The sequence below is a fragment of the Diadema setosum genome, chromosome 11 (genome assembly GCF_964275005.1).
Source record: "Diadema setosum chromosome 11, eeDiaSeto1, whole genome shotgun sequence".
In the NCBI taxonomy this organism is placed as follows: Eukaryota; Metazoa; Echinodermata; class Echinoidea; order Diadematoida; family Diadematidae; genus Diadema; species Diadema setosum.
In genome coordinates, this window is record NC_092695.1 from 28,653,495 (window position 1) to 28,668,260 (window position 14,766).

At 37.9% G+C, this 14,766-nt stretch overlaps 1 protein-coding gene across 1 annotated transcript in view; it reads right to left on the minus strand.

The window, feature by feature from the left end:
- Nucleotides 1–14,766, minus strand: part of LOC140235534 (tripartite motif-containing protein 2-like) — an 88,232-nt gene that overhangs the window by 38,132 nt on the left and 35,334 nt on the right. The window contains exon 2 of the mRNA XM_072315559.1: nt 14,654–14,764. Within this exon, the coding sequence (XP_072171660.1) occupies nt 14,654–14,668 (15 nt within the window). The 5' untranslated portion in view covers nt 14,669–14,764. The remainder of the gene's footprint in view (nt 1–14,653; nt 14,765–14,766) is intronic.

Below are 14,766 nucleotides of genomic sequence, written 5' to 3' on the forward strand. Positions count from 1 at the left end.
ATTTGCCAAAGGACTTAATGTTTAACAAGCTGAAACCACGTCCCCATTTAAAGTGCGAGGCTCGGCCGCGGCCAAGTCCGCCTTCATTTCAGTGTAAACGCGCAAAAGGCCAAATGCGGGGCAAAAATTGGCCGCACATTTGGCCACGCTCTGGAGGTGGTGTCAGCCGCGGCCGAGCCGCAGCCGAGCCCGGCCTTTTCTCAGTGTAAACGCAAACTGGGCCAAATGCGCGGCCAATTTTAGTCTGGCTTCCAAACCCTCTGCCTGTACTATTTCGCTATTCAGGATATTAACCCCCTCAATGTCGAAAACTATATAGTTTAAGGTGGTTTTGTCCTGCAAAGGATTTTTCCTTCCGCAAAGGTCTTTGCCCGAACGGCAACTTTGTCGCCACGGAATCCAGTTGGCAAAGGGTCTGAAAACCAGACTATACCAAATTGCGTTTGTTTACAAGCAGAGTGCCACTACGACAAAATATTGAAAGGTTTGAATTAAAAGCGCAGCCGAGCCCGGCAGTGTAAACGGACAAAATTGTGGGGCTCGGCCCTGCAATTGAAGCTGGGCTTGGCTGCGGCTTGGCCGCGGCTCGGCAAAGCCCCGCACTGTAAACGGGGTCCATGAGATACTATTACATAATAGAATGGAAATATGATTCCACATCTTAATGTCTAGTCTTGCATTGAAACCCACTTACATAGATATTTCATAGTCCACAAACAATGTCACTAATCAAATGTGTAACCTGTAAAATGCTGTTATCTGCATTTGAAGTCAAGGTGTGTTAAAATTTCACACTAAAATTCTGAACTTCTTTCACTCATTCTACCAAATATCTTGGTGGGAAGACAGGTGTTCCATACATATTCTCTAGTAAATATGAAGACATGAAACTTTATTTATCAGTGATCTTATTTTACTTCACTGACTTACAAATGTCACAAAATTTTTCTTCAACAGAACTTCAGATATTGTCAGTGTCCTCACACACACATGCATGCACACACACATACACACACAGGATACTTCTTAACATCTTAACTGCGGTTAACCTAAACTTCACCTGCATAAGGCGCTTAGTAATGTTTGCCCTTTCACGTCTTAGAATAGATGTGAAAAGGGTCCCAAAACTGCAGGGGTAAAGAGCAACCCCTAATTATACCAATACACCAATGGTATGATAATCTGCACCCCTGCCTTGAAGAGGATTCCTAATGCTCAAAGTTTCGGGACAGGCAGTGCTAATGTATGCGTGCACTAACGTCTCCATCACTTGCTTTATGCTAGGCAGTTCATGGTATTTCGTGTTTTAAAGCAGTGGCATTCCAGAACGTATATTGTGCTGTGTCTACAAAATATATATCTGTGACAGAATGGAATTTCATATGAGACCAATTTGATGGCCAAGAATAGGCCCATTCAAGAGGTATTGATTTTTGCATTGTGATGCACATATTAATTCATTTGCCACTGTTCAGACATGGCCAAAACAAAAATAAAATAATTTAGATCCTAGTGAAGCAACTTCAATCTCCAATCTGCACATGTATGCCTAAATGATGACTAGAGTGTGATCCCATTCACTGTAGTGTGTGGACCTAGTGTGGGGAGATGCATCATGGGATTAAAAAAAAATCAGGTTTCTTCGCTTGCCATTTGCACACACTACTGTAAAAGTGGATATTTTCGCGCTTGGCCCGGTAAGAAGAGTTTCGCGTGTTTTTAATTCCGCGGAATCAAGACATCACACACAGGAACATATGGCACGCAAAAATATTCGCATGCTTTTATTTTCGCGCTAGCTTCTCGTTGCGCGAAATGCGTGAAAATTTCAACACCGCGAAAATTTCCACTTTTACAGTATGTTACGGTAAATCATCTTGAGGGTTTAAAAAAAATCAAGATGGACTTAATTTCACATCATGATGTGGGTCACATTGGTCAACAATTTATTTGTGTCTCTGATTTTTTAACCCGTTGAGGATGAGTTCTGAGTACTGTATACTCAGGCAGGTGTCTATGGGAAATGTGTGTTGTAGCAAGATCAGTCTGTCTTCAATGGGTTAAAAACGTTACTTTTAGGCGTGTGTGAAGGGGACCATAGCATCTCAGGAAAGTTCATGCTCCCTTTCAATCAAATTAAAGCACTGGAAATGTGTATTTCTACATACACTCACAACTTTGAAAATGTTGGCATTGCCAGCTCCAAATGCTGATGGCACCATATTATAGGGCCTACATTTCTGGCAACTGGAGGGAGAGATAACTTAAATCAAAATAAGTAGCTTGTCGGTCTTGTCACAAAACAGACAGATCTCAACTCAATAGTTTATTTTTGCATTTATCCAAATAAATATGATATCTTCCAGGATAACACTAATGCTATCTTGATGTCATGTTTTTCTGAAACCTCCTGTCTACTTTGGTCAATTTATTTCCATTACATCATCGTATATCAATTTTTTTTAAGGAATTTGAACTAAAAATGCAATTAGCTATTCAAAATTATGAAAACTATTCATAAATCTGGTCAGTTGTGCTAAGCATTACTTTGATACTCAAATTTCTAGGTTGATGAAATACTAACCAAGTCTTGCTTCAAGACTACTTTATGGCTACTGGATTCGTGTAATATGAAGCTTGTGGGAATGGAAGATGGCATTTCACTTGACACATGACCCCTGATGACCTCCGTGGGCCATCTCCACTCCAGAATGATGAGAAGATAACATTTACCAAGCTGGGAAATGAAAGACAAGGATGCAAGTTTTGGAAGACAGAGACAACATCTCCCACTGTTACGACCAACATTCTCAATCAAACAATACTATTAAAGAACTCTTTGCCAGGAAGCATTTTCAAGGAACTCAGTGAAATAAAACATTATTAAAGACATCATTTACAATGGAACAAAAATGAAGAAACTCCCTTCACGATAACACAATCTTACATTCTTCTAAGAATAATGCTGCACTTGTGAACTGCATTCCTTTGAAATACTTAGTGTATTACAGGGTGACTTCCTAATCACACATTTAAGATTTAAATAATTATGCATATTTTCAATGATGTGGACATGTTACCAAGGTATGGAAGGGTAAAAGTCTTACATAGAACTTTGATGTTGTTGCTTTAACACAATAAATCTAGTGCACTTCACAATATTGGAATGCAATTCCACGACTGCTTCATCTATTGAGTGACTGCACCTTTGTTCACCCTTGAGTGACTGCATTCACATGATTCCTATTTGCTTCCAGTGGTTGAGTACTGGCAAAATATTTACCAGTAAAGTTTGTGTAAACTAATAACTCAGCACTCTTTTTTCTCCCTCAACAAATTATCCTGACACCTTTCCCTGCGCTGCAACATTTACATTTTTTTTATGCTGCCTATGTTATGATGCACCCTGCGCGGTCGGGACATGTTTTAACAAAATGTCGGTCATTTTGGCTTGCACTGGAGCACTCCCAGTGCAGTTCAACATATCATTCCCTCTAGCCAGCAGACAGAAATCTGATTAAATCCAGCCAGGCCAAAAAAGAAAGCTTCCCAGGAGGAGGCTTCCGAACAAGCGCAAACTTTCTGGACTCGCAAACAAACAAGCCCACATGCTAAACCCCCTTCATGCTAATTGCAAGAGTGAGAATGAGACGAGATGCCGGGAGAAGGGATCGCATCCAGACAGACAGAAGATGGAGGATTGTAGATTGATGGAGTGGGAATGAAAAAACAAAAACAAACAAACATATGAAAATGTGTGGTATGTTTGTCCACTCTTCTATTGCTTCCAGGAGATGTTCTACTTAAAACCACAGCCCTTCCTCACAGGAGGAATATCAATCATTATAAAGTAAATATTGGACCCATAAGGGTATCTAACCCCATTGCCACTGAATTATGATAATGGCCCATATTGGGATTACCAGGTTCCTATACCCAATGGCAAGGATGCCAATCTTGTCAACAGCATGGCTGTACTCTGAGGGCTGAAATGGCATATTCCAGTGGAAAACTGTATTCTTTTCTCTTCCTGCCATAGAAATGTGCAGTAATACAAATTGGGAAGGATACTATTTAAAGGGACTGTACAGTACTGGTTGAGGTGAGGATTCAGCTTGTAACGTTTTGTGAGATATTTTATAGAAACTCGTCTATGAGATGTTAAAGAGCATACAATTCTAAGGGGAATCAAAAGTTAATTTGATGAAAATCGGTTTTGAAATGACTGAGATATCTGAAAAACAAAGTAAAACAAAGAGATCCTGAAAAAAGTTGTGGCCTGTCAATTTTATTAGGATTGCTTTTTTTCCGATATCTCAGCCATTTCAAGGCCAATTTTCATCAAATAAACATTGAATCCTTCTTGAAATTACATGCTCTTTCATATTTCATAAGAAGTTTCTCATTATCTCACCAAAAATGTTATAAACCTGAATCCTAACCTCAACCAGTACTGTAGCCTACAGTCCCTTTAAGATGAAACCTGCAGTATTTTTGCTCCCCTCCCCCCCCCCCAAAAAAAAAATAGTACAAAATGTATCATTTGGCATCTCTGTATTGGATTAACGGGACATGGACATCCAAAGGCTGTTTGTGAGATAATGAGAACCCTATTATGAAATAAGAAAAAACATGCAATTTATAGAGGAATTCACAGTTTGTTTTATGAAAATTGGTCTTGATATGGATGAGATATCCAAACTAGAAATGTCGCTATGGCGACTGGTATGCCTCGGCCATAATGCATGATTCTCCTAATAGGTCTATAGTACATGCGACAATGTGTCATTACAGTTTCACAAAATTGGCAAAATATTAAAATGACATGTTTGTCACAAATGTGTTGAATGTTCACCTTCCTTGACCTAGGTTTAATTGGATTAATGAGAGAGCATGTATTTGGGGATTTTAGAACTTTTACTTGACTTTGACCCTTTCATAAGTTTATGCATTAAGTAATTTTCAAGGTATGGAGAAAAAGTGCAATTTCTGTATTGAATAATAAATTGTTACCATTTTCATCTGGCCTTTGACTCTTGACCGTTGACCCTAAAATTCATAAGAGAATCATCGTCGGGCAGAATAAATATGTACTAAGTTTCAAGATAACTTGAGATTTGGAGGAAGAAGTAAAGTTCAGCACTTTCACTTGATCTTTGACCTTTGACCTTTTTGGCAACCCCTCCCCCCCCAAAAAAAAAAACAACAACAACAACAACAAACAAACAAACTTCTCAGAGAATCTCTATTGGGTTAAACATGCATACACCAAGTTTAAAAAGAAAATAATCCTCCAGGCATTATATAAATATGAGGGAAATAGTAAAATTTTGAAGTGTTACCCTTGACCTTTGACCCATGACCTTTGACCCCATGAACCCAAAATTCCCTAGATAATCACTGTCAGTCAGTACATGCATATATGCTATGTTCCATGAGGATACCTTGAACCATTTCCAAGATATGGAAAAAAAAGTGAAATTTTAACATTTCTACTTGACCTTTTGACCTTTGACCTCATCATCCCAAACTATCACCAGAGAATCTTAATTGGGTAATACATGTATACACTAAGTTTCAAGAAAATATTTTCAGGCATTGCATAGATATGGGGGAAATAGTGAAATTTTGAACATTTGACCTTGACCTTTTGACCTTTAGCATATGCAACCAAAAGTTGATACATGTAGGCACAACTTCACCCCCTGTACATGCCAAGTTTCATGAGGATACCTCAAAAGGTTTTTTAGTTACGCTGTCCACAAAATTCATTACTGACGGACGGAAGGACGGACGGACGGAAGGACGGACAACCCGATAACATAATGCCTCCGGCACCACTTTGTGGCGGAGGCATAAAAGGCAATCCTAATAAAGTGCGACAAGCCGTGACTTTTATCTGGATCTCTTCGTTTTACCTTATTTTGGGATATCTCAGTCATTTCAAAACCGATTTTCCCTCAGAATTGTACGCTCTTTAACATTTCACAGAGTGGTTTCTAAATATCTCACAAAATGTTCAAAGCTAAATCTTCACCTAAACCAATACTATACATTCCTAAGATAAGCGTAACACTTTGTGAATGTTTAATGAAAATCAGAACTGTATGTGGTAACAAATAAGTAGAATGATATCAATAAATGTGATGGAAATGTCACAACTCTTGTGTGTTACTAAATTCACTTTAATTCTGTGGTATGCAAGATGAAATGAAAATAAGATAAAAACCAACATGATTTATGATAATGTGTAATATCACCAATCAATAAAATTACAAATTAATGAAACTTCTAAAACACACTAATGCAGGAAAAACCAAGGAGAAATAAAGCAGATAAGTAATGATCACAGAGAAATATGAAGGTACTTGTAGTGCACCACACAAAATGGTTTGAAAGAAATGCATCTTAATTGTAGTCTGTGCTCCTTATATATATCCCAGCGATATTCCGATTCTTAGCGAAATCCCAGGTACTCGACGGCTGCAGGGGGTCAAGTCTCGGTCAGACTGGTCCCTTGTCATTGCCTGGCAGTTATTCTCTCCTGTTCTCACTAATGTGACATTTGAAGAGATGGTTAGGCTACCTTCTTGCCTTAAAGGGACACGCACGCCCTCGGAAGGAGGACAATGGTGTGGAAAAAGGGATCTTCAGCATGAAATTTGTACCCCTTGGCCGTTTCTTGCTTACTGCCAGATTAATTTCGATGATTAAAAATGAAAAAGTGCTCCACTGTGATTGCTTTTCATCCCCGGGGTGAATGGCGCAGTCCAAGAGAGCTTTTCAATTTTGCTCACAGACCAGCAAAGAATAGGAATTCAGACATGGAAATACAGACTGTGGAAGTTAAAAGGAAACCATTTCGAGTACCAGTATTCAACAAGTCATTCATCAATACAGGAAACGATACCTTGTCAACAAAGAGAAGAAAACCTCTTCAAGAAACTGATTAGAGAAAATTTAATTTTGGCCATCCATAATGAAATACCTTACACTTACTTAGTTTTGAAGGTGGCAGATATACATTTTATGAAAACAGTTATGGTTTTTATCCAAGTAGCATTTACATTTTTTCTTCATTTTTTGAATGACTATCAATATTACAATCATTATCAGAACTACTTCTATCATGACCATAATATACTACATTTATTCTCATTTTTAGCACTATCAATCATTACAACGATATTGAGATCAAGATGTGCATGTCACTTTTCTATTAAGCAAATCAGTACGTTAAGTTTGGTATACATTGAGTTTTAAGTCACATAGAGCATTTCAAAAGGGTTTACAATGTACTTCTTATGAAGAATGAAGAGATCAAGATCCACAATGTCTACCCCACAAGCGGTCAATTTATGATAAAACGAGGCAAATTATATTAGAGATCCCCCAAAGTTTGGGTAGCAAGACAGATCTAGTACTTTTTTATGACAGGAAGAGAACCCTGACTAGCAGCGGGACGCCATGAAGGGAGCGAATGAATACTGTTATCACAGAGGGTGTTTTCCCTACCCAATGATGTGCACAGTGTGATTCCTGCTGTTCAAAGATTCACCTCACAGGTGAATACAAGTCTCAATTACATGCATCTCTGGATCTATATCTAACCCACCTTGTCTCGGGGAATTCTGCCTCAGAGATTATCTTCTCAATTTTTATCAACAAGTTGGTACCTCTGAATTTCACTGCATTTCTCCTACTATATGAAATATAGTATTAGATGTAATTGCATAATTCATTTAAATCTTTACATTACCTGAAATAACAAAAAGTTGCCAATTGTAAAGAAAAAGCAACTTTCATCTCATGAAATGCGTTGGCAGTTTATGAATCGGTAACAAATCTAGTTATCATGAGGCTTTTAAAAGGACTGCAACAGAAAGAATCAACAATATGTGAACAGTAGAGAGTTTTAACAATAGCAAATGTTTTACTCCTCCCAATAATGTGAATCAATGGAATATCAAAAAATAAAAAAATAAACAGAACTGTATCTGGGACTACATGGGGAAGTAACATGTCAACCTGGGGTCCAAAGATAACTGTACGGTGACCTTTGTGGGGGGGGGGGGGAGGTATGACAGGTAACAGGTGGAACTAATTAACTGCAAGTTATAAACCTTTACGCTCTTTGTAACGATACCAAATTGATACAATCAACCTGTGTATTCACACAAATGCATGCCCTCCAGTGGACTCTCTTATCAAAGGGAACAAAACACCGATAGATATTTGTTGTCCCTTTTTACCAGACAGGGTTGAAGTCCATCTCTGTTAGGGCATTTCAGATGATAAGAATAAGCTTGCTACTGAGGCATAGATATATAAGTCATGCCATGAATTATTATTTAATGTGGGAAAGGTAAACGACTTCTTTTGATCACACCATGCTCCAAAATGTGACCTCAAAGTAACCCTAGTTTACATCACGTTCTCACTTGAAGCACATACAGCTGTAATCTAAATTGAATGGTGTGTGGTAATTCAAATACACTATTCTCATGGGAAGCACACAATCTGGACTAATAAAAGCATAAATATGATTAGATAAATCAGTGTTACAAAACTGGCATTGTGCACTGTGAAATACATTACAATATAGGTTTTTAATATGAAATGGCAAACAAAATGCAAAGTACAGTGGTACACATTACGCACATAACATTCAGAGGTTGAAAACTGTACTAACTGTGGTAACGACCCCATGTAAAATCTGTCATGTCTAACTATATGGACAGCACAGTTTGTAGGATATGGGGGAGAGTAGCATTGCAATGATTAAAGATTACATTATCCAAAGACTTGATGGAGGGAAAATACATTGAAATAGTGAAATCAAGGCAAGCTATTTAATCAAATTAAATTCAAATTTCATGCCTTAAAAGACACGACTGATGTCTGAAACATATTGAAATACTAAAACGTGTTTACAAATAGAGAAAAAAAAATCCCCAATCGCAGTCTGTCGAGCATAGGTAATCACAAGATGGGATTAATTTCAAATGATACAATACATGGCTATCTTGCCAACACCTGGTGAAGGACAGTCGACATAAACAATGTAAGTCTCTAAATGACCTCTGATTAAGACTTCCATCATGGCTAGGGACAAGATAAGAATTGAGAGATCCCTTCTGGCGTGAGTTTGACAGGATTAATTGCCGATACAAGTTAATTACACTCACAGAGCTGCTTTGTAAATTTGGGTTTCCTTGTAGTAAGGATAGGGAGGTCAGCTGATACACCAGGCGCTTCATTATCTCTTCAAATTGGATGGGAAATGGACAGTCAGCACTGATAAACACTGCTTGACACACAGTGGAATTTAACTCATTGGCTGTTGAAAGCTACTGTGTGATGTACAATATTTTTTAAATCTCATGGGGAGAGGGTTCATGGAATTTTATATCTATTTATTACAAAAACACCTCTTGCTATATACATGTATATATTTTAATGTACATATTTTCAATTGGACACACAGATATCAATAGTGATGTCCTGCTTTACCTTTTGATATGTATGATGCATGTGCCTTTAAGGAAATCCAGTTGGTCAAAGGTGCTTTAAAGTACCCAGTGGAATGCTGTTGGGGTTCTGATCTTTGTGTCACAGCAATTAGGTTGTGGACAAGTTAATATTTTGGCTATAAGATTATGACTACAATAAAAATCATAAATTTACACCTGTCCTTGGTAGTTAGGTATTTGTATCTAAATATTTGCACCCATTACTACACTTTTAAGAGGTCAAATAGGAATATTTGATGACTATCAATGTTGAAGACAGTGAAGCTATAAACAACGGAACTTCAAAGTTTACTTTAATTCAGCTGATACTAGAATTGGTGATAACACTTGCAATGGGTGATAAAAATGCATATCTTAATCTCAAATGTTAAATAGATGACGAAGGCCAGCTACTGATGTATTTGGTAGCCTCCTGAAAAAAAAAAAGCATCATAAAATGTAACTCAGTGGCCACAGATTTGCATGGACCGCAGTTGCAGTAACAAGCACAGGTTGGATCTCGGTAAATCGTTAACCCAAATGAAGTCAGTTCAAGGCAAGGGCGTTCATCATGACTGTCTCCTTAGAATGGACCCACTTCCTTTTGGGAGCCACTGCCATCAGTCATCCTGGCATTAACCACTTCCCCCTCAGAGCAGGTGCCTGACCCACAAATCAAGCTTTCTGCCTCTCAACAGGTGGAATACTACTTGTATCTATGCACATGCATATTAATACTTTGCATATATGAGCGCCTTTAAAAAGACTGCAAACTTCTTCTCACAAGATGTCCAGCTACCCATCGATGATATAGAGCTGTCCCCTTATGAAAAATCAAGTCATTTTTGTACAAGGCATGGATTCCAGGGAGGCATGTCATGAAGCATTTTGTCCGACAAAGTAGTCGGACAAATTTGCTTTAAGCCAATCAGGGGGGCGTTTCATCAACGAGTTCGTCAGAGATTTCACCGACAAATTTGCTATCAGCCAATCAGACCAAGGATTTCATTAGCTTTTAACAGTTGTCAGTGTAAATCCTTGCGTCCGATTGGCTGATAGCAAATTCGTCGATGAAAACCTCCGACGAACTCGTTGATGAAACGCCCCCCTGCTGATGAAAGGATTTCAGTAGCTTGTAGCAGTTTGTCAGAAAAATATCCGACCAAAATGCTTCATGAAATGCCCCTCAGATCTATATATTCACAGATATATTATTCACAGGTCCATACAATTGTAGCTGTCTGGGCTTGCAGTTGCATGAGTAACTAGAAATGTCGCTTTGGGGACTGGTATGCCTCCGCCATAATGCATGATTTTCCCAATAGGTCTAGATAGTACATGTGGACAGTGTGTGATTACATTTTCACAAAATTGGCAAAATATTGAAATGACAACTTTGTCACAAATGTGTTGAATGTTCACCTTCCTTGACGTAGGTTTAATTGGATGAATAGGAGAGCATGTATCTAGGGATTTAAGGACTTTAACTTGACTTTGACCCATTCATACATTTAGGCATTGAGTAATTTTCAAGGTACAGGTGTGGAGAAAAAGTGCAATTTCTGAATTGAATAGTAAATTGTTACCATTTTCATCTGGCCCTTGACCCTAAAATTCATAAGATAATCGCTTTCAGGTAGAACATGCATAATATGTACTAAGTTTCAAGATAACTTGAGCCACTTCGAGATATGGAGGAAAAAGTTAGTTCAGCACTTTCACTTGATCTTTGACCTATTGACCTTTGAGGCAAAAAAAGAAGAAAAAAAAAAACTTTCCAGAAAATTTCTATTAGGTTACACATGCATACACCAAGTGTAAAAAAATAATAACCCTGCTGGCATTGCATAAATATGAGGGAAATAGTAAAATTTTGAAGTGTTGCACTTGACCTTTGACCCCTGACCTTTGACCCCATGAACCCTACATTCTCTAGATAATCACTTCCAGTCAGTACATGTATATACTATGTTCCATGAAGATACCTTGAAGAATTTTCCAAGGCACGGAGAAAAAAAAGAAGTTTTGATATTTTTACTTGACCTTTTGACCTTTGACCTTTGACATCATGACCCAAACTTTCAGCAGAGAATCTTAATTGGGTAATACATGTATACACTATGTTTCAAGAAAATATCTTCAGGCATTCAATAGATATGGCGAAAATAGTGAAATTTCATGTATTTGACCCTGACCTTTTGACCTTTGACCTTTGATCTCATGACGCAAACTTTCACCAGAGAATCTTAATTGGGTAATACATGTATACACTAAGTTTCAAGAAAATATCTTCAGGCATTCAATAGATATGGTGGAAATAGTTAAATTTTATGTATTTGACCTTGACCTTTTGACCTTTGACCTTGAGCATGTGCATCCAAAAGTTGATAGGCACAACTTCACCCCCTAATACACATACATGCCAAGTTTCATTAGGATACCTCAACAGGTTTTGATAGTTACCTTGTCCACAAAATTCATTACAGACAGACGGAAGGACGGACGGAAGGACGGACGGACGGACGGACGGACGGAAGGACGGACGGACGGACGGACGGACAACCCGAAAACATAATGCCTCCGGCACCACTTCGTGGCGGAGGCATAAAAAACAGCTGTAGGTTAGTACATTCAACCATGTTCACAGTTGAAGTGAAATACAGTTATATCTTGTCACAAATGTCCTGTACTTTACTGGCAACTTTGAAAAAATATCTTCTCCAATTCAAGCAGTCAATGTGGTTTGACCAGTTCCCCCCCCCCTTTTTTTTTTTTCTTTTTTTTTTTGCCACAGGATGCTAGGATGCATGCTCCCATGTACAATCAATCATTTTTTTTTTCATGAATGGACTGTTTATTTCTTTATTCTTCCTCATTTCAGTGCAATATCGGATGTTGCTATCTCAAGAGCCACGAATTTGCAACCAAGCCTCAAGAGTACAAAGAACTTTAATGCAGCCCGAAGCTCTCTAGTGAAGTGTAAATACCGAAGCATTCCTTCCAGCTAGCTCCTGGTTGACAGTGAGTGAAAAGGGCAGCATTTTTGAGCTGCCTGGATGCTATCAATTATGTGGGGAGTTCTGCAATGCGATACCCCTGCCCCAATTTTTAGCAGCACTGACAGCAGACACCGAACATGCATGCTCCTCACAAGAACGGCATGATGGAGTTCCCTTTTTTACATGTATACATACTCCTCCCAAGAAACAAAAAGTAGAAATTGTTTTCCTGCACAAGCCATTAATGCCCATTGTCAATTGAGCTATACTTTTCATCATATCTCCAGCTTACACTGTACAAATGTACTCCAGGTTCTCAATAATCAGAATCTTGAGATCAGATAAACAATGAGGCATACTGATTCACAAAATTTACAGGTGAATAAGTCAATGACATCCGTCTCACAATTTATTTATCATTTCATGTCCTGCTGATCTACATGTATCTGTGTGAGAAAGCTGTTGTTGATGATAAAGGACACTTTTAATTCTTGACAGAACAGGATGTCCCTGAAATGGCACTGATGACATCAAATTTGGAGAAAACATGCCAAAAAAATTGAAAGAAAATATATACACACTTCTCAACTATGTATTATAGGTATCATAACACACATTGTACATTGTAGCCACATAACTGTTATCGATTTTAACTCCAATAAGAATACAACATGTGTAATAAATGTGAGTTACAGGTACATAAAGGCCTAGATGATCCCACCAACTGACACAATTTTGTATTTGAGTGGTACAAATCAAGTGAAATATTGTGTTTGGCAACGAAGAAAAAAAAAATCTTGCTTCAGAGTAGGAATCAGATAGTGTTTGCAATTGTGCTATTGTGTGCACATTTTGTTGCTATATACACTGCAAGAAGATGTGACAGATTATTAAGTTATTTTGGGCAGTGTATCACCACCTTGAGATGAATGTTGATTGATAACTTGTGCAAAGACATAAAAAAAAAATTAAATAACAGGTGCCAATGTGTTGATTTGTGGAATGTTTATAACATTACCTGCATAAATAAGTATAAATGACTGGCATAAACAACTAACACTAACTCAATTTATTTATAATGTTGAGAATAGTGATATTAGACATTGTAATTGCAATATCTGCGTTTGTTTTGTATTGTAGGTTGATCTCATTGTGCAATAGTTAAGATGAATAAGCCTGATTTTTTGTTGTTCTATGTATTTCTTTTTCATTACTACATTGCATCTTGTGCATATTTTTAAAGTATAATGGTCCTTTGTGTACAATGTCTGCAATTCAGCCTGTGGGCTACCATGGATATTTTCAATTTCAAACTACTTTAAATTTCCATGATTACATAACATGAGCTCATCAGATCTCTACGCTTAATAGTTGTAAATTTACTACTAAGTCCAATTGGGTCAATAAGAGAGAGAGAAAAAAAAAGAGAGGTCCCATTCCACAATATTTACATATTGATGTGACCTTAGGTATGGACTGGGTGATGAAACTCATTTTTCTTTGTATATAAAACAAACATTTACCAACCCTTAGGCGCACCCCACTCTACTAGAAGTCATGGTGCCAATTACTGGTTAACTACTGACTGTATATAATACCTTGTGTAGGGCTAGCCACTGACAGTGTGTCTACCAGCAGCTTTGCAGGCATATTATGTGAAATTAAAGGGCAATATCAGATACTGCCATAAATTATGTCATACTATCCCAATAAATTATCTACCAGCAGCAAGAACTCTCTCATGATCTGAAAATTGGATACGTATCTCTTGCAGATTCCAGCCTCAGCCGAGTCTATAAAAGGAGGTACAAATTTATATTCCACTTGGTGTGAACCGTATGGCCTTTATAATGCCTGTTTGACATATTCCCATGTATAAATGAAATGAGCACATTCATAGAAAAATGCACCGAAACTGTACCTAAGTATTCAGTGGTGAGTAAAGCTGTGGCAAAATATGAGAAGAGATTTCATTTCAGAAAAGGGAAGCATCACACATGCAGAGTGTGTATTGCATGAGAAGATATAGATACATGTATAAAGTACAATCTGCAACTTGTGGAACACCATGTTCATCGTTGACAGCAAATAAACAAACAAGCACACAAACAAACAAATAAACAAACATTTCTCTGTACCAACCTTAGTTGACTGCATCTGAATGCCTGTTTCAGTCCTATATCACACTGCTACAGGCCACTTGCTCCCCGGTGAAGGATCTTGATGATTCAGTGTCATATTTAGTGCTTGATCCT